Source organism: Manacus candei, unplaced genomic scaffold (assembly GCF_025592945.1).
Source record: "Manacus candei isolate 608988 ecotype Guabito, Panama unplaced genomic scaffold, ASM2559294v1 h1tg000025l, whole genome shotgun sequence".
Taxonomy (NCBI): domain Eukaryota; kingdom Metazoa; phylum Chordata; class Aves; order Passeriformes; family Pipridae; genus Manacus; species Manacus candei.
Genome location: NW_026138073.1, coordinates 5,282,231 through 5,303,775, shown reverse-complemented (window position 1 = coordinate 5,303,775; position 21,545 = coordinate 5,282,231). Strand labels below are relative to the sequence as shown.

The following is a 21,545-nucleotide window of genomic DNA, read 5'->3' as shown; positions in this document are numbered from 1 at the left end:
TACACGTTACAGCATTTGTGCAATGAGTCAGAAAAAGCTGTAAATCAAGCCAAGATCCTGTGGAACAAAGCTGCTTTAGGAATATAAAATCTCCGTCACGGACTGAGGATCTAGGGAGGCAAGTCATTCATTTGGGCTGAATTTCCCATGCAACCAAATTTATGTTGTGATTTCCCCCCTTCCTCGGTGGCAGCTAAAGCACCTTCCAGGTGGCTATTACAAGGCATGTAACATACTGTACCCCTTTGGGGAAAGACTTAATTACACATAAGTAGTTTTGGTTCTGCTCTCAATTCTGCCACAAATTCAGTGTATGACCACTGGAAAGTAACTTATTTTATTTGTATTTATCTTTAAAAAGGAAAAAAAAAGAAAAAGAAAATTTTTCTCTAAAACTCTTGTTTGTCCAATTAGAACATCTCAGCAATGGTTTTCTAGAGTCTTTGTAGAGCACATAAATAAATAAATAAATACATAAATGGCAGTTATGGGTCAACACTGTATAAATGGCAAATGAAAATGATCTTCCCTAATGACACCATGAATATATACGCACAGAAACTATAGAAATAGTAAAGGTAATTTTAAAATTTAATCAGAAAATTAAAACAATGGAAAAATATTAGGAATGTAGAGCTCATCAGGGCAAGCAGAGTCAATTAACTGTTCAGCTGTCCAAGCACAGAGCAGAAAATCTCTTTTTTGCTTATCACCGAGTACAATGACCACTATGATCCCAGCTGTAATCAAATACATAATTGAAAGAGAACTAAACCAGAGAAATCAAAACCAAAAAACACAGGGCCAGATCTGACTGACACACTACTGACTCCAGTGGAATTAACTGGTTGGATGCTCCCACTCACTCCAGCAATCAGAAGTTAACAATTATTACCCTGAACAGCTTCCCACTGCTGATGGGACCTTTCCCATACACCAGAAAACTTATGCACAATGACCTACATTAGTACAACACACCTTTTTTTTTTTTTTTGCTTTTATGTCTATATAAAAATTAGATGTGTATTGTTACCCTAATATTTACATAAAGCATAACAATGAATTCAGTTGCTGGGTCACCAGCAGTTCATCTGCACAAGAGCCGTCTGCATCACTGCATTTCAGGCTGTTGCAATGCACAAAATGATGTCACAGGGAACAGACTGGCTACAGCTTCACCTCTACTCACTGTTCTATTTATGAAGACTCATGACAAAAAACTGTAACAGGCAAATAAGGAAAACAGCATGAAATGCATCTACAATAATAGGGAACAATTATCTGTCTTGAAACGTAACCACTTGGAAATTCAGTCTGTCAAGGAACTGGACATTTAATTATTATAATCATTCTAAACAAGAACTAATTGAAACTGAAGATTCACTTTTATCTAGACTTTTGCTTATGAATTTTAAGTATGTTACCTATTAGGATATAACCAAATCTATGAAAATCCAAACAAATTACTCCCCTTACAGTAAGCCTTCCTTATGCAGCACAAGCCTACTTTCCTTTTTTTTTTGAGGTATCTGAATGAATATTTCTAGCTAATGGCTAAATTCTTTTCCATATCTAGATTCAAAGAGGCAAGGAATATGTATACTTTGCTATTCCCCTAGAGAACAGATTTATTTTAGGACAAGAAAAACTATGCCTGCTTTCAAATTTTATCTCTTCCTCATGCTTTCCTGCCACCACTTATGAATGTAAAAGTTAAACTACCTAGAACTATCTAAGGAAATAAATCTAATTTCACAGCTATAACCAAAGTATACCCTACAATAATTGCTACTGATTCTGTAAGTTCCATCTTTTCACCTTCATACCACCTTGACAGTTACTAAATTACAGTTGAAAATACACTGACATAATTTATTAACATGGTCCCATCAACTGACTTAGCATTGGGATCAGATTTGTATTTTTATGTTGTACTGTACGTGAGAAATGCCTCAGACAAATCCATAGAATTATTTAGGTTGAAAAGACCTTTAAGATCATCTGTACCAGTTCTAACATCAGCATTTTCTTTCTATGCCCCCCTAGGTTACATTCATGACCTAAACTCATTTGGAACTTTACATATCTTAGTGTCATTAAGAAGTGTCCTTGATGCACCACAGAAGTTCAGGTGTGTGCTTCCATTAATTCCAGTTAGGTCTCAGATCTTTGGGAATTCAAGATGCATGTCAGGTAGAACCAAATATCCTTGATTTTCTTCTTGTGAAATTATAATGTACCACTCTATAGTAAAATCCAGGTTTAGGAACTGCAGCCACAGTTGCAGGGAGAAGCACTGTCCTTTTTGCTGACTCATTTTTCAAGTTCAAAGAATAAAGTCAGGAACATCATGACAAAAAGGGTCTCTGTGCAACAGCCTAGGAACAGCTCCATGTGCCGTAGTTCTGGTAGTGACCCACAGGTTTAGTCTTTGCTACCGTGTTACCTATGAAAGAAGAGGAAAGAGTTACCTACACAGAATGGACCAAACAAGGATGACAGCAGGTGCTTTGTTGCTGCAAAGGAACATGAACACATCATGAATGAACGTGACCCAGCCAACCTTTACACCGTGCAGACAAGCAGAATCTCCACACAAATGTTAATTACACTGATGTTCAATAGCACAAGGGAGATCTACAGATAAAAAAAGTGGCCATTCACTATTAAATTTGGCACTGGCATCTCATGGAAATCTCCTGTTTTCCTTTGCTTCATGTCATTTTCAACAGCAATGCCTACAGCACAAGTGTACATCCCAAAAGACCATTCATGCAAACCGCTACCCATTCCCAGCGGTCCATCTTGTGGATGGGAGGGAACCAGGGAACAGACAGCACATGGTCTGCAGAGGGGAAAAATTGTTCTTGCAGAGGAAATCTCTCCCAGACAGCACTTCTCCCATGGGACCCCACAGCCTCTTCCCCTTCAAACCAAATGCACACTCAGCCAGGGGCTGCAGAGACCTGTGTTTAAGCCTTAATGCACACACAGGCACAAACCCAGCGGGGTTTGGGTACAGAGTGAGGAGGGTTCCTGTTGGATTTCCCACCCTGGAAACGGATGAGGACAGGCAGCCTGCAAGGAGGAAAGCTTTGTCAGCTCTGCTCTGTAGTGTCTAGACATGTCACAAAACTGAAGAGACACTCAGCGTAGAGAAGTTTTTATTTCCTTCCCTGAGGGAACTGATGGAAGATACGAGCTCCTCAGCTTTTCACATTTTAACTGTCCCACTCAGCCAGTAACTATTCATCCAAATACTGAGCAGCATCAGCAGTCTCCCATGCTTCAAGTTCCACAATTTTTACTTATTTTCATGGAACGAAAAGATAGAGGACTTAAAATTGATTAAATGGCATTTCCTCTTTCAGCGTATAATTAACCTGTGGAAGCCATTGTCCCAAGTAGCACTGATCCCAAGGTCTTAGAAGGCTTTAAAAATTGATTACAAATTTAAATGGTAATGAGATCATCTCTGGTGCATAACAGAAAAAAAAAATTAATACAGAATGGATCTCAACTCTTTTGTTTTAGACATAAGGCAACTATTACACTGGAAGAACTTCATGTACGTGTACCTTTTCTGTAATTGTCCCAGAGGGTTTTGCTGTGTCTGATTTAAGCATCCCAGTTCTGAGACTCACAGGTGGCTGTAGGGTTTGGGTTACTGGTCTGACAGTTCATAGTCCTCTTTGTGCAAAATTTTAATAATACACTTAATAAATATTTTGTTGGTTGATCTGAGACAAATCTTTGGTTCATTTTCAAAATAAAAAACTAAGTTATACCATACTTTCCTTTTCTCTGTTAACAAGGGAAATTTTCTTTCCATTCCATTTCCCTTCCAATTCAAAAATAGTGAACTTGAGTGCCACAAGCTTCTGTTCTGAATCTGAAGTTACCATTGCTCATTGTATTCGTGCAACAACTATATCTTGGTTGACAGAGAAAACTACCCACAAGACAGGCAAAATACCTGCAGGGGAAATATGGGTGCCAGGACAGATTCTGTAGCACAGCTTTTGCTGTCTAGCAAGCAGATATCTACAAGTGAGCTTGTCATCCAGGGTTTCCCTGGTACAGGAGAGAGAAAGAGATACTCATGGGAACATTCTTGTGGATGGGCACAGCCATGCTGTGAGATCACCCATTTCTCCCTATGTGACTTGGGAGAATCCTAAAAACTCAGCTTGGCTGGAAATATTCCTGCAGCTGGGAACAACAAATCCCAATGAATCCCCTTAGATTCACACCTCAGCTCAAGTGCCAGTTGTTTACTTACCCTAGCCCTCAGAGAAATCTCCTATGGTGATAAAAACCAACGCAAAATGTACTCCACATCCCAGCAAAATAGAGGAAGAGTTTAGTGAAACAACATTTGCTCTCATATTGCTACACCCTGCCCTCTCTTAGCCCCACACAAACTCACTGGAGTTGATGAATTTGCACAGGTCTAATTGCAGGCAGGATGATTTGTCCCGCTCCAGCTTTATAAAGACATCCCTAAGCTCATCAGAATGCAATACCACAGTCTGTACTTCACTGGCTGCAGTTCTTGTCATGGGTAATAAAATAAACGATCCATGCCAAATTCAGCCTTCTCTCAGTAAACTCCCACTGACTCAGGCTGCCTCTTTTTTTTCCCTGAGTAAGAGCAAAAGTTGTGAACACGGTGTGTGACTCATGTGGTCAGTTGATCTCAGTGAACTAAAAGGCAAATTTTCCCAAGAAGGAAGAGGCAGCTGCATGAATGAAGACTTGACACCTCAGGCCTTCAGTCATGAGTGACAACATAAAGCTCCTTGTTCTGCCCCTCATCCTTCTGGTATCTGCTGAAGGTGTCAAGGATATTTAACACTGGTTCACTCTTATCCAGTAAGGTCCTTTTGGTATAAGTTGCCAGCTCTCTTCTGGTATTTCCAGAGATTTTCTTATTCAATATCTAAAACTCCTACTCTGCCGGCCTGACCCTTCAGCGTGATGCTACAACACTACCCCTTATATCTATATACAAGTAGTTAAAAGTCAGTGTCTGAGAAAAACTTTAAAGGCTGAGGGTAACTTTTATCTTGCAATAACTGACTGCCAGTTACCCACACTGATTCCAGAGCATGCAGGCCAACTTTCGGGGGCATTATCCACCACAGGAGAACAGCAGGACCCAGGCACACAATGGACTATACGTTTGGTACCTGATAAATAAAACTGATCACAGGATCACAGAGTGGTCTGGGTTCAAAGGGACCTCAGAGACCACCTAATTCCAACCCATCTGTCACGGGTAGAGATGCCACTGCCTCTGATCTTCAAAACAGGAACAGGTTTTTTCAGACTGGTTGGCTTGATCAGATTTTTCCAGTGAGCCCGACACTGTGCAATGTCAGTAACTGGGCTTCAGATTGCTGGTATCACAACACAGCTGCCCAAACCTTCTAATGTTCCCTCTTTCATCCAGAAATTAGTGCAGTTTTCATTCCTTAGAACAACCATTATTAAACAACATTTGGTGACAGTATCTGCTTATTAACTCAGACTGTAACCTAATCAACAACATTCATTCCCAACTAGAAGAGGCTGTAAAGGGAAAAGCTGAGCATATGTCTCTCCTTGCTATTGCCTGCTAAAGACTCCTGGTTTATGATATATTTAGACATGCAGTTTGTGACTTGTTGAACTTCGATGCACTGAACCCATTTTAAATTGTTAAGCAGACAGAGGAACATGATATTTACTCTCTGCTAGCCATTAATTAAGAAATAAGATAGCATAGCGAAGGGTTGTTTTGGGTTTTGTTAAAAAACAGGCCATCTACAGGATGGTCTGTAATTAGAAATGATCTGAACCACCCTGATTTCCAGTAGTGTTGTGTCACACAGTTCCTACTGCCATCAGTGCAGGTTCTCAACAATGTTGGTTCCCAAGCCATGTTGGTACTTTCAAAAGTTAAAAGAGCCTTCCAGTAGCACAGGAATTTACCACTGTCACCTAAAGACCTTGGAGTCATGTACTCCATCTGCAAACCAAAGGATTGATCCTGGAATGTGATTATCCCTCTAGCACTGGTCATAATGAAATAGTTTCTTTGCCCACTAGAGACTGAAGCAGGGCCTTATTCAGTTTGACTCCAGGAGTAAAGGGGCTGTTCTGACCCAGTGTTTCCCTCTCTGAGAGCAATTACATTAATCATTGCTTTCCAAAACACTGTAGAGGCCAGTACTGGTGCTCACACCCACAGATGCAATGCCATAAGCAAGAGCCACCTTTAAATACAGGCGATCTCTGTACTTGCCTTTGTGGTTTTGACTTTATTTCCACTGCTGCAAGACCAACCTGAATAGTCTGGTAGTACTTTACAGTCCTCTCCATCCAAACAGGGGTTCATATGACACCACCACTTCTGTAGGACAATGGAAGCTAGAAACAGGAAAGAGAAAAAGGACAGAATGTCTTTTATTACTATTGGTTTTAGCAGGGAGGTTTGTCTGTGCCATCTTCAGTTGCTTGGTTTCAAAAGGTAGCACCAACAATTACTGTTCTAATAGTGAATCACACAGGGTGCTTTTGAGCTAAAAAACTTCTCCAGCCCTCAGAAGGGTAAATGCCATATGCAAATGGTGAAGACAGGCAAGCACCACCAGAGACTGACTCCAGCATTTGAACTGACCTCTGGAAATGCCTTTCCATCTCCACTGACTACAAAAATGACTTGCCTCCTTCATTTACATGCTTCAGTCAAGTACCTGCTGCAAGGTGGAATGAAGCTGAGGCTTCTTATTTAATCCAGATATGCATATGCAAGACTGGATGTGGAAATGCCAGTTTCTCCCTTCACTGGGTGAGAAAATAGAATTGCACAGAGATATAACCACATGAGGTCTGTCAGCAAACAGTACAAGGAAGAATGTGGAAACCACTGGCAAGCATTAGATTATCAACTAAAAATCTACCTGAAGTTACACTGCCAGTTTTTCAATATGTTTTGGAAGACTACAGTAGCACACTTTAACTGTGCAAATTTATTAATTTTCTACCCTTAAACCAATTTTTATTAATAAGACCATGCCTGTTATTTTTACAAATGTAGTCATGACTTTATGAAACTGCTGGTAAAAAGATATATACTTTCCCACAAACAGCTGCATGCACTTCTCAGTTTTGCAATGTTCATGGGACTTACCAAATCCCTGAAAATTATCGTGAAATATGTCAGTTAACAATCCTTCATAATCTAGATTGAATTTCAAAATAAAATATGGCTTAAAATGCTGATTTAGCTAGTCTGCATTATTCTATTATGTGCACAAACTGCTGAAATGCCTGCTTGAAAGGACAACACACTCAAAAGATGAACAAAAATAACAGTCTACTTCAAGTAAAGCACTTCTTTCCTTTTAATTTTAAGGCATATTTGTACTTCTGCAACCTTTAAATTAGGGCGACAAGCAGGCAAGCTGACATCAGGATATTGCTGAAATGTTCATTCAATTACTTTTGTTTTGCACCTTCACTCAAAGCCTATGTGAAAAGCACTGTGAAAAAATATCCTTCTGGAACAGTAGTTTGGCTTTCAAAAACTAATTTTTCAGTCTTATAACATTATAAAATAAGTGTGAATTTTCACCAGACATTTGGGTCTCAGATCATTTGCATTAATGCTGATTGATTGTTGACAAAGGGGGTGAAACTTGACTGTGCTTCCAAGGAGGTGAGGGATCACTCCCACTCCAGGCATATGGTCCAGTCATCTATTTTATCCATTTTATCTCTGCTACTTTCTAAATTTATTCCAATTTCTATACCACGTTTATTTTAGGTAGATGCAGAAGCCTGAGGGCACATGCAGAGGTCTCTGAGGAGGCAGGAGATCCTGGCAGCAAACCAGCTGTGATTTCAGAGCTCTGCTTCAAAGCCAGCGAGTCCCAGAGGGCCTGGCTCCATCACCACAGCTCTGCACAGGAATGCTGGGAGAAGGGATGCAGTGATACACTGAGGCTTTGCCTGCACTCTGACATGGGAATGTGCTTTCATATACCTGAAAACATAAGTTCAACTTCAGGTCTGGAAGTCACCTGTTCCCTGCAGGCATCTAGAATCCCTTGTGCCTCAGTTACTCCGATAGCTCCTTTAGTTCCATGGATTCTCATTGGATTCCTGAGGATCAGGCTGGCAAAACTCTAGTTACTGGCTGTCCAGAAGTGTTTTCCAGAGAATGATTTCTCCTGGGAACGCCCACCAGCCCCACAGAGCCAAGAACATGCTATCACTGCCCCACTGGGCAGCAACACGATTTTTGTCAGCTTGTTTGGCAGTTTTTGTGGGGCTCTGTTTTTTAAAGAAAAAACAAAAAAACAAACAAAAAAACCACACACAAACAACAAACCAAAATAAACACCTGTGGCACACTCTGAAATAAAAGCCGGGAAATTTTCCTCCCTTTCTGCTTTCCTTCTTCTCACAAGCAGCCAAACTGGTGCAGCTCAGAGGCAGGTAACCTTCACTGGAGGAACAAGGGGGGAGAGATGGAGCAGAGAGGCTGAAGGAAAACTTCCTCAGAGAGTCCTGCTTTTGGCACCTTAGGGATTTCTTTCCCAGGCAGAAAGAGGGGTGAGGACAAGGTCACAAAGGATGGAGTGAAAAAAGCTGGTGTGCTGGGGTAGGCAGGGCTGGGTGATTCCAGGTAGGAACTACAGGTACCAACCCCCATGTGTGTGATCAGCAGCAGAGGGACAGTTGCTGACCTGGTGTAAATGATCAATACTACTGGATAACATCTGAAGTTAAAAGAAAATAAAATACTACCACGAGCCAATTGCTCTATAAAATCTTTTCTTTTGGTTAGAAAAGTAACTCTATGCTTTGGGTATATCCTTCCCTTTAAACTCAGGGCAAAATATAGGCAAATTAAGCAGGTCTGCCTTCAGGAAAAATGTGCTGAAAAAGAAAACTGAGTGTCTGTATCAGACTGTAATATGCAAATTCAAGACACAAACTGTTTCTAGCTTTCACAGTGTAGAAGCCTACTGAAGGATATGTATAGAGTGGGAGAAAACACATCTAATCCTGGGGCTAAGGAAAGATGGTGAGTTCTGTAGCTCAGAAACTATAACTGTAGTCCCACATGCCTGCAAAAATAAGCGAAGTCTGCTAAAACATTACCCTAAGGGGTGAGGGGAAATCAAAGGCTTCTACTGGAAAAATCAAAATCTTACATTCATAATATTTTGTTGCATTTAATTACAACTATATTTTAAGAAAAAACAGCTACCAAATTCCTTCAGCAATTATTGACTGAATCAAGCTTTTACAATATTTATAGATTTCTGCCATAGAATGACAGTGTCACCTTTGCCATCCTTAAATTAGTTTAAAATAATGCCCAACTTCTATTACCTGTTATATGTAAAAGCATTTCTGCTATTTGATGTGTCACCTAAAAATACAGAAGATATTTCTGATGTAACAAGAAAACTCCCTAACAAACTGCACATTGAAGTTGATTGTATTCCTGAATTACAAGGCATGAAAAGACTAAGCATCTAAAAAATAGAAAATAAAAATCTACTTTCTTTAATATCTGTTTTGAGAACCTCATAATAAGTTTAAAAAAAAAAAAAGAACAGATTCACACGTACTTAGAGTTTTATGTTTGAAATCAAATATTTCTGAATGCTAGATTAAAATTGGACTTTGAAGCTTTTGTTTTATACCTAACTGAAATGGTTGCAATTTTATGTGCAAAAGAATGAAAACAGAAGGGTCTTGCTTACAAAAGGGAGGATTCTGGTAACTTTGAGATTAAAAAAAAAAATAAATCTGTCTTGGAGTAGCTTTACTACATTAAAAAAAAGAGCAGCATCCTGTCCTTGGAATAGACTAAGACAACTGGGCCCCATTTTTCATTCCCCAGGGAGGTGTCCTAGCTCAGACAGTGTCCTGTGCAGCCCTGTGCTTGCTTCACTCTCCAAACTCTGAAATATTCAGGATTGCCACACATGGAACTGAATTAACTTGGGACATCATTGTAGCACTGGTGTCCAGTGTAAGAGCCCATTGGGTACATCAAATGGTGAAAAGAGAACAGCTCTCAATATCAGCTGTCCAAGCACTATCTGCATGCCCAGCATTAGGTTTGCATTTATTATCTGTTGAGTTTTAACCAAGCTACTCTCTTCTAAGACACCTGGAAGAGTTAATACCATAAGCTCGAATTTCTGGGCTTATGCAGTTTTCAGACTAGTTTTAAAGGAGAACTCTTGTGTGAAAAAATTAAGGAGCTTTATTGGCACACACACAAAATGGACTAGTACATATATTAAGAGGATTAATTACACCAAGATTTATGCACAGACTCATTATCATCAATGCACAGAGATGTTTCCAAAATTAACAAAAGGAAGGATTACGCTTTAGAGGCAATGGGGGGGAAGTCAAACATCAAGAAGACTAAACTCCTCAAACAATGAACCATGAGTGAGCAGGAGGCTGCTTACCTTCCACACACGAGGGCTGGGCCCGTGTTGTCCCAGCCACCTGCCCCGGGAAGCAGGAACACTTCACTGTCTGGGAGCGCTCCTCGATCCGGTTCTTATTGCAGCAGCGGTGCACGGCCACAACCTCACATGTCCCCTGCTTGACCTGGTGCTGGCCTAATAAATGCAGAGACAAGTGATGGAGAGCAAAACAAAACATCAGCATGTAAAGGAAGAGACACTTCATACAGCCCTGCGAGGTACTCAATCTTCCCAGCGTCAGCTTAAATCCCACAAAGAGGCAAAGCACCATGTAGGATCTGGTTCGTTCCCTGAGTTTATCCTATTCTTACTAACAAAGATTAGTTCAGCATAAATCATTTTTTCAGTCTATCTTCCCTGGCCTTTACAGAGCCACGGGAAGAAAAGGAAGTTGGAGTAGTCAATTAGACAGGAAGAAAAGACATGCAGACAGAAGAAACTCTTCCTTCCTTTGGTTTCCTGTCTTCCATTAGGTTTGATACTCAATTCTTTCACTTCATAAATGGACACAATGGACAGGATAATGTTTAATGCAGGAGAGTTATATTAAATATTAGGGAAACTTTCCAACACAACATATAAGTAGTGCCTGTTGCTTGCAGACAACAAGAATGAGGTAGGCTGAAAAGCTGCCATGGGCAGTCAAGTCCTGTCAAAAAAGAAAAGGAAAAAACCACACCCAAACTATATGGATTTCCCAAGTTCCCTCCTAGATCATTCTGAATAAACCTGTGATAAATGTTCTATAAATATTCTAAATATTCTATGCTCTTGAGTGCATTTCCTCACAATTCACTGTCCCTTATTTCTCTGAGGTTATTTTCCCCTTCCTCTCTTTTCCTTGCTCTTGCCTTCACATCTGACCTCACTGCTCCTTGCACCTGACCCTTTTCTTCCATTGCCAAACTTACTCTGTGTCCTGCCTAAAACCCTTCCTCAGAAACTTCACAAACCCCTCTCCTCTTTGCATGAGTCATTTCCACATCCTCAGTTCCCTGAACAGCCTTCAAGTGCTTCATCTTGCATTTGTCTTGTCTTATTTAGAGCAGAGCCTTGGAAGGCTCTTATCTGTGTTTGTAAAGTACCTTGTAAATTAACAGCACTACAGAACAGGGGGAGTTATTTCATAAGTGAGCTAGACACAGAGACAAGGCTGAGAATAATAAAAATAGTCACCATCAAAGCAGTACAGGCTCCTGATATGAGAAGAGACAACAGCACAGTTATTGGTGTAGGTGTGGCTGATATCAAAGGCATAGAGACTGAGGAAAGGCAGAGGAACAGACTTTTTTTTGGTTTCTGGATTTTTTTTCTTTTTTACAAAATCTGTTACTAATGTCAGACAGAGTTTATTGGCAGACCTAATATCAATATCATAATAAACATGGAAAAAATGAAAAAAAGCTACTAGTCCCTTGGACAACAGCTTCTCTGTAAGTCAATATGGAAAACAAATACACAGAAGACAAGGTAAATTGGCCACTTCATTCCAAATTATGGTTCCACAAAACACTTCACATGACAATGCCTGGAGTTAATAAGGTGGCATGGGGTTCTGACAGAAAAGATTTTGTAAAATGAGGTTGTTAATTTAAGAGAGTATATTTATTTAATTATCTGTGTATTAGATCTACAGCCTGAGTCAAAACTCTTTGGAGGAAACAGAAAAAACTTCCATTGGTTTCCTACAGTGCTTACTGTGGTGGTCCCTGCATTCACTGGAGTCAACAACAAAATTTCTATTGACTTCAGGAGAGCAAGGTCATTTTGGACTGTCTCTTGAAAAGGTGATTTTATAAGGGAGGGGAAAAAAAGCAAAAATTTTTAACTGCCCAGGCCACATATTTGTGTTTGCCATGTATCTCATCTGAAAGACCAAGTGGCCAGGTCTTCATTTTAATTGAAGTCATTAGTCACCAGATATCAGATGCCAAGATAAAAGCCTTTTTTCCAGAAGGTACATCATAAGGATGGACTAGATCCAGCTCCAACACTCAGCATGTAGCTGCAAGAATGTCTATTTTCAAGCTCAAATCCTGCTTCCCTCAGGTGAAGAGTCCTGTTAAGCCAATACCAAAAGAAATCAAACAGGTTGGCCCTGAGCATACAGCCCCAAAAACCTGGGGCTCTCTTTCAATCATGTTGTTTGAATTTTAAAGCAGTGACAGCTCTGCCCTGAAGTACCAGGAGCCAACAGACACACTGCTGTTTGCAGAAGGCAGGATTAAGTTCCCTCATGAATGCACCCTTTGGTTTAGTAGCTGTTTTGCTGTCACTTATTCATGCTTTGCAGCTACACAGGTAGGTGAGGGGAGGTGTCCCTTCTTTGTCTGCTGGCAGAGGTGGGGTGCTAAGGTTTGAAAGCACCCACAGGAAGACAGAGCTCTCCTCCCTTGTCCCTAGTGCACAGCTCTTAAGGAGTAGAACACTAAAGGAACTAAAAAGCCACAGACATTTGCATGCATCATTTGCATTTAATTGGATTGCCCTTGTAATAGTCTTTCCCCTCCTACATGTTCTCATCAATATTTCCTCCTGCTTGTTCACACATATCTTAACACTTTTTATTCTGCTGAACACCATACACATTTCTTAATATTCAGACACATCTGTGAACAGGTGCTCAACAAGTGCTGAGGGTTAATGTGGTGGCTTCTGGTCCTGTTTTTGTCAGTGTTCAGCAGCCTTGAGGATAAGCACTCCCATTTGCAGAGTGGCTTTTACATTTAAGAAAACTCACAGAATATCTTAACCATCAGCTCAGTTCTATTCCTGCCCATATCCACTGAAGCCTGTTGTATCTGCATTCAGGTGCCCAAAGGCAGCAAAGAAGGTATATAAGAATACTCTCCTGCATGTTTTAATATTCATCTTGCACTAAATAAACCTTCATCTCAGGTTTAAAGTACATTTAATGTACAGCTGAGAGTATACTGACAGAAACACTCAAGAACAGCCTTACAGTGTGTTATAACTCAGGGAGCCCCTGGAAGCCAAGACATTTGAGGAGCAAGGACTGAAGAGTTTTTAAAATATGAAGATCACAGTAAGTGAATTCTACACCAGACACATCAAGAAAGCCATTTCAGGGAGAACTGCAGTGAGAGAAGGGGACAAAGCCAGTCTGTAGAGAGCAAAGCCCATAAATTCATAGCTCATCACCTGTAAACCTATTCAGATCTGCAACTTTAGGGCTGTCAATATTTGCAGTTGAAATTCAGTTACACCATCACATTTAAATAAGAAAACTCTCCAAAGGGAGCTACGTTCTATCAGCAACACTACCAGAGAAAGGTTCCTGCCATGGAACACCTCCCAGATATCAAGGACAGAACATCTGCCAGCTGAGCACTGCAGAGGATGGGGAATGAGTGTTGGAAACTGTGGGGCTCTGGGTTACCTCTGACCAGGAGTTTGGCACGTGTGTTGTTATCCATATCCCAATTTCTGTACAGCTTAGCTTCCCTAGAAATACCAGTGTTATTCAAGTTCACTGAGGACACTTTCCTTCTCTCTCCATAAAGGGCACAGACATAATGGGACAGGACTTCTAATGGAAGCAACCTCCAGGACATCCCTGCTATGAATTTTCCTGCCTTCCATTATGAGATATCTACAGATAACAACAGGTCTCAGGTGCCCAAGTCCAGAATGCCTCTTAGTGACCTCAAGGAGTGGCCAAATGAAGGTTCTGTGACCAATTCTTTGTTATCTGTAGGGTTTTCAGCCCAGAAGGATGTACCGTGCAGGGCTGCGAGACAACCCCCAGAGTACTCAGAGCACACAGCCATCATCTCTGAAGAATAAGAGAGTACAAGCCAGGAGGTTATTAGGCTTTCACATTACAAGTCAGTACAAGTATTGTGAGTAGAGTTGACTCAATAATCACCATTGAACTGTTTATTCTCAGTTTAATACTTTTTTTCAACTAACATACTAGACAAGACAGTATTTTCACTGTCTTCCTACAAGTCAGAGGGCAGATACTCAATTAAAGGTTCTAAAACTCTTTGAAATGCTCAAACGAAAAGAGGGAAATACAATTATTGTTAATAAAATATCAAACATCATAGTGTCGTGCTTCAAAACTACAAGGAACTTATCAAAGAAAGAGGAAGGCTTTCAGAAGGTTGTTAACCAATTCTGTCCACATCCATTTCGTCTCTGTGACTAACCCTAATCACTCCCAAGGAGTGCTGTTGCAATGCAATATACATGCAGGCAGCATGACTCAATCAGAAATTCTGAACAACCTCCTCTTTTTCTACTTTCTTGGCTAAGAAACATAAGGAAAAGACAGATTTAAAGGGAATTTTTATCTCTGTTTCATGAGCTGCCGCCTCTGAGGAAGACAGCAACTGTACTGTGGAGAACAGCACATCTAGGGAGTAGGACAATATGAGCCCAGCTCAGCACATTCCTCAGAAAGCCTCAAAACCAATGAGATTGGTCTGCACAAAATCAACTGCATCATTTATTTAAAGGGTAAGAGGATGGCTGTCAATAGGAAGATGAACAGCTTTGGAACCAAACATTGCAGACAACATTAAGAGAAACACTGATGCTGTTTGGAAGAGGAAGGCACTCTGAAATGTTGGTGCCAGTTCATCATCTGTTCTGCCTTCATTTCATGCTGGCTTTTGCTTACAAATATGTGAACTTGCAGAAGCACACACCAAAAGGCAAATATTGTTAGAAAAACACATATATTAATGGAAATAACATTTGTTATTTTTCATATTATTTACCAAACATATTTACAAGATCCTCTCCAGCTCATGGGGTGCTTAGAAGTTGTTGTTTTTTTTTTTGGGGGGGGGGGGAGCAGAGACGGGGTGTTTCTAGAGATAAAAACTCTTCTCAAGAGAAGAAGCTAGAAGTCATTGAGGGGTAAAATTAACACACCATCTTCTAGGCTGAGAATTTCATCAGCCACTGGATTTTTTTCAGTTTCACATTCATGTCACAAGGTTCTAACTTAGATGTTCTTCCTCCTCAAGGATATAGAGTAGATTTATGTAGATAGATAGATACATATACATACATACACTTTCTCATAAATTGTCTCTGCATATAGAAATCAGTCCAATGTCACTTTCAAAGTTTAACTTTTCAACTTGTTGGCAGTAAGAGACTGCTCAGAGATAGTCCAGAACTGCCATGAAAGCCCAGTTCAACTACTTTAGAAATAAACAGAGAAGAAATACCTTCCCATAACCACCTGCCCATGATAGAAGGCAAAGTCAGATGTAACACACACACCAAAATAAAAAAAAAAAAAAAAAAGGGGAGCAAGGAATCCAGTTCACTATTCATTACTCTCACAATCATCAAATACACAGCAGTATTGTGATACGTAGAGCCAGTATATGTAGCAAAAAAAGCAAGCAAAGATACAACAGTCTTCCAGATGAAGGAACAGGGGTTGATGCTTCCACAACATGCAGGTTTTAAACCAGACTTTCTTTCTCATAGGCCATAAAGTTACAGCTTTTGTTCCAATCAAGACAGTTGGGCTTCATCTCTTGCAGAAAGCAGGAGTGTGGTATGTGCAAAATCACAATCAGCATTTGAACTGAGGAACCTGGGAACCAGCCCTGAACCACTTTAACTTGTGCAGGGTGAGAAGTGACACCTGAGGTAAAAAACAACTCTCAAAACAAGCAGCTAATTAGGGAGGAACCCTGGGGGTACAGTAGATATGGCTGTATATTTGAAAAAAGGTGAATGACCCCAAACACTGATAATGAGACCCAAAGAGTTAATAAAATCAAAAGCATAACCCTTCAGAGCAGGTGGAAGAACCTGCTGACACAGCTGCAGAGAACCATGTAACAGTGAATTCTTTGGTGAGTGTCAGAGGTCACATCCATATGGAGATTAAAATCCCCTGGAATAAGTAGCATAGGTGACCTTAGATCAGACACAAGCACTGAGACTTCTCCAAGGGATGAAGCATTAAATCTAAGCAGTCAATAAATCAAAACAGCTGAGAAGGTGCTGTAAATAGGAAAGGGAGGAGGAAAAAGCTGCTGCAAATGGAAAGGTGGATGAAGGGTGACCTGGAAGCAAAAACAAATTAAAACATGAGTGTCTCTACCCGCCAGAGTGCTACACTGAAGTCAATCAATAAGGAGTGCCTTTCAGCTGGGCAGCAATATTCATCCTGGTTCAAGCACACATATCACTTGTACAAATGAAATCTAAGAGCCTGAAACTTCATAACACACCCCAGACTAAAGCAGAGCTAATCATTTTCTTGGGGGGAACTTTCCACTGTGTGGCTGTTTTAGGTGAGGCAGAGAAGAAAATACCAAGGAAAGATTTGGTTTTCAATCATAACTTGTAGCAAATGAGCCACACTGTGCTCTGTAATATAGAAGTATTTCCCATGTGTCCCATTAACATTCACTCTCGCTATTACATGCAGACCACTCTTTTCCTCTCATTTATTCCTTCCTCCACAAATTTATCATGAGAGAAAGGGAAAAAGAATGAAACTATTCTCTAGAGAGATTTCTGCTTGCCTGAAGAAAGCAGGTACACACACATCCATATAGGCCAGGCTTACAGCTACTCACCAGTTTGTAAGCAAAAATTAAATTTTCTGCCTCAATTGTGAGAGCTGTTGGCCTCTAGAAACAGGGCTGTTCTTGCCATGGGAAAGCAAAAATAGCATACTTGGGACCACAAACTGGGAAAGACTGTCCCATCCACATCAGTAATGAAGCCATCCTGACCAAAATGTCACTAATGCAGCCCTTGAAAGCACCAGGATTTCACTGTCCCCAGAGCCTGCTGCCATTGGCAGCTGCTCTCTACAGCCAAGATCAGAACTGTGCTTGTACAGTTTATTACTGCTCATCTAAGGCATGTCAGAAGTTCATTTAATAGTACAATAATCTTAAGGAAATTAAAAAAAAAAAGATACATAAAAACTTTTAAGTCTGTCGCTGGCATGCAACAAAATATATTTTGAAGATTGGGACTTGTGCCTTTCTAAGCATTCCTCCATCACCTGAAATACCTAATGATAATTTTGGGCTTAATTGTGTAAAACAAACATTTGTAATCTACTAAATACCAGAGGTACTTTTAACCCAGTTCAAGGTCATTCATCAGACTAGAATGGTATTTGTTTAGAGAATATGAAACACTAATTGTCATCTAAGCCATTAGGCTCTGCAGATTAAGTAAACGGAAGATGCCAGAAAACAAAGTAGATGTTTGGGAAAGAAGCATTCTCTTAATTTCAAGTGAAAATTGAATCTATATTCTCATGTCCAAGTAGAATCAGTAAAACTGGGGAGGGCAGTCAAGGAAATGTTCCATTTCAGTGCTCAAAACAGCTCACATTTACAAGGTACAAAGAAGTTCTGCTTTTTCTGGGTTTGATTTTTTAATACAAAGGTGTGTTTCCCTCCTTAAATTAATTTTGTTGGACTGTAAAGTAATAGGACTGCACCTGAATTTGGCAGTTAGAGGTAGGCCAATAAATTCATTAGTTAACCCTCATTTGAGAATCTGCTCCAGAAAGATACAGATATAACCATTGTCATTAAATGCCATGGTTTATGAAAGTTCTTCTGGTAGTCCTGTTTGAGACTTAATTTAAAAGACTGACTTTGGCAGTCAGTCTCTTTACACTAATTGCTCTGTGTTTATTAAAATTATACAGCACCATTTGCTGCTACTGGAAGAATTGTCTTTTGCAAAAACCAGAACCAGCAGACAAGGCTGTGAATTTGAATGATAGATTTCACTGCTGAAGTGAGATGAAATTTCCATGCAATAGGCAAATCAGGCAAAGGGAATTTTGAGGAACATTACATGCAATCAGATCAGCTGATGCACTGGGCACCAGGCCATCAGCTCCTCTGCTGGTCTTTAATCCATGGAAAAAACCCTATGTCTTGATCACCACTGATTAATTGTTTTCAAACTTTGTCTCATTTTACATCAGGTTTTATGCACCTATAATGATTATCTTGGGTTTATCTAACGGAAAACTCAAGGAAAGCATCACAGCAGTGCAAGTATAAGATCCAGCTGCCAGTTAAGCAATAACAGGTCATAAAACTAAATTGCACAAATGCATTTTTAATTTTGAGTGGCATGAGGACTTTTAAGTGGTTTCAGCATGTGCAGACTGTATCCAACCTGGCTGAACAGTTAATTGAACTTAAGCTATTTTAACTACTGTGTCCGTAAGTGCAAAACATAAGTGAGGTTTCCAGAATGGCAGACATTTTTTTAGTCAGCATTGTTGAATGATGATGATATACAGAAAAAAAGAACACTGCAGTGCCACCACTTTATGCTACGCTGTAACAGTGAAAGAGACCATAAACATATATAAAATATAGTCACAATGAAATAAAGTGAAAATCAGAACCTAGTAACAGTTTCCCATAGGCCCACATTTAGACTCATGACCCTGACTTACACTGGTAATGACAGAATAATGATTTAAAAGGTCAGAATTCAGAAGTTGTGAGGGTCTGCACGTTTCCTGTTTCATACTGATGACTCTCTGCCAAAGCTTCACCGTTAATACTTCTTTTTCTTTTCAAGATTCTGCAGATCTCTTGAGCCTCTCAACTTTCGATTTTTCATCTTCTTTACCTAAGAATAAAGGTTCAAGTCTAAAATTTTAACATTTCAGTTGCAAAGAAAAATCTCAGAGAGGTGCAGTTCAAAGAGCTAAACTTGGACATCTGTGCTCAATAATTGGGTGCAAGCATAAGTGGGTGCTGCCAAAACACACATACTACACTGGTCCTTCATCACATTTCCTCCATGTTATGTGTATTATTAACCTATGATCCTATACAGTAAAAGCTGTTTTTATGGTCAGTATATGGCTTGTTCTACCCAAATTTACCTTTTTTCATTTGGTGACTTGCGAAAGTAAAGATATTTCACCCAAGCTTACAATGTGAGTTGCTATCAAAAAGCTGTATGAAGCAGTAAAAGCAGAGTGCTAACAGACCCTTCTCAGAAAGGGAAGAACTATATGTTAAAACATTCCTTTCCTGCTCCACACATCCCCTTCCAAGCTGACAGGAACCCAACTCTTCTTCCATTCTTATTAAAATTGACAGTCCTTAACTGTGATTAGGGAGATTTTCCATCTTAATTCAGCTTGAAGTGAAAAGTTAAAATATAACTTCAAAACGGTACAGAAGCCACTGTATCCTGTAATTTGTACAGGAGGAACAAACTGGAGAGTAACATCAAAAGCCTCCCTCCATACCATGCCATAGCTTTGACAGAAAGAGACTGCAACTCTGGGAGAAAGTCTGACAGTCTGATCCTCAAATCTTATTCAATCCTTACTGTCATCACTCAGAGGACAAAGAAGGCTATTGACTCTTGTAGATTATCGTATTTGGAGGGGGGTTTTCTACCATGAGATGGAAATTTGCTCCCCGATATCTGAGCACATTTATTTCGTAAAGTAGCAGCTGCAATAATAGCATTTCTTTACACCTGTACATAACCAGACAGACACGGGTTTTGCTCCAGGACACTTGACAAAGCATATTTAGAGTGGAGGCTCAAAGGAGGTAGAATTGAAGGGGAAGTCTCAAATTCCCAAGGCCTTTTAAATGTCCATCCAGTTCTTATGTTGACAATGAAATCTACTTTAAATCAATAGAAATAAGATGTTTAAATAGCAGGAAGAGTCTTGGATACCTTTCTAGGTGTTTGGGGGGGGAAGTCAGGCAGAAAAGAGGACTCACTTCATTCACCACAGAGGAGAGGGATCGCTCTTTTATCAGGAAGACTTGTCACAACTGCAGAAGTGGTGTAGAGAAATTGTCCCTCGAATGTACCCCAGCCAGCTTGTCAGATTTGACAAACTTTTATTCTTACCAGAAAACAACAGGCTTCCTCACCTGGTGAATTTTCCCTTGGCCCTAATGAGACTATCAGCAAACGCAGAGATGAATTAGAATAGTCATTAAGGAGCCAGAGCATAAAAAATGAGCCACAGGAAAGGTCAGAGCAACGAGGGTGAATGAAGAAGAGCACGTGCCTTGTCACAACCACTGCAGATGTGAAGGAAACAACCAGGGGAGAGAAGCAGATGTTCCTGTTAAAGCTGTGCAAATTTGATGGCTGCTTTCAAGGATAATGGAGCAGCCATAGGTGGCAGGAGAGGGCATGCCATTAACTTACACAGTGCTGGTTAGGCTCCCCCAAGAGCCATTGACTTTAACAGCAATGTTCCACCATCTCCCCTGTCTGAGAAAGTTTAAAGGTGACCTGGTACAGTTGTCATTAGTTCCACCCTTTCCACAAAGATGGCATTCTAATTTAAACAGTTGGATTCTCTCAAGATCTTGGAGTCCTTACATTACAAGCAGAACTTCTAACAGGTTTCTTCTGATCCTATTCTCAAAAAAAATTTCAAATCAACAATTCATGCTGGTTTTTTGTTTGGTTTTTTTTACTTTTAAAAACTGTGCTGACTTTAACTCCTTAAAAAACAGTTTCTGCTAGTGTGGTTGGCTTCTCTTGATCTCAAAACAAACATTGCCTCACTTGCAAGATAAATTGTCAGAATGGTAACGGTTTTTGAAAATCCATGGACATTATGAGATTATACATAGTGTCCTTTTGGTACTTTCTTCAGCTCAATGTCTCACCAAGGACCTGGTAGGGAGAACCAATAGGCATTGTTTGTGATAGCTGTCCTACAGAGCAGCAGCTTCATAAAGGCACATTCCTCTGCAGGACTCCTTGCTTAGAGGTCCTGAGAAGCCAAGAAAAGGTCAGATTAATCTGTAGTGAACCACAGCAGTGGGAATCAGTGACAACTGCATTGGTGCCGCTGTCAACAATAAACCGTGAGGTCCTTCAGTCTGTGCAAGACACTCACTGGACAGGCCATGGAAAAAGACTCCCCTTCCACCCATGCCTGTTCAACTCAGGCTATTTTCAGAGCTTCCTAGGACACTGTGTGTGGTTGGACTGCCTCCCTCACACTGTCCTTCGAGCCTGTAAACATCAGCTCCCACCAGCCTC

At 40.2% G+C, this 21,545-nt stretch overlaps 1 protein-coding gene across 8 annotated transcripts in view; it reads right to left on the bottom strand.

Moving 5' to 3' along the window:
- Window positions 1–570: 570 nt before the first annotated feature.
- TAFA4 (TAFA chemokine like family member 4) overlaps window positions 571–21,545 on the bottom strand; it is a 79,138-nt gene continuing 58,163 nt past the window's right edge. For 5 of the 8 annotated variants that reach the window (XM_051788830.1, XM_051788834.1, XM_051788833.1 and 2 more), the window contains 3 exons: window positions 10,491–10,646; window positions 6,331–6,414; window positions 571–2,446 (listed from right to left, as the gene is read on the bottom strand). In XM_051788830.1, coding sequence (XP_051644790.1) covers window positions 2,379–2,446; window positions 6,331–6,414; window positions 10,491–10,646 — 308 coding nt within the window. In that variant the 3' untranslated portion in view covers window positions 571–2,378. Of the gene's footprint in view, window positions 2,447–6,262; window positions 6,415–10,490; window positions 10,647–21,545 lie in introns of those variants that run through there. The other 3 variants (XM_051788831.1, XM_051788837.1, XM_051788835.1) reach the window with 2 other exon arrangements.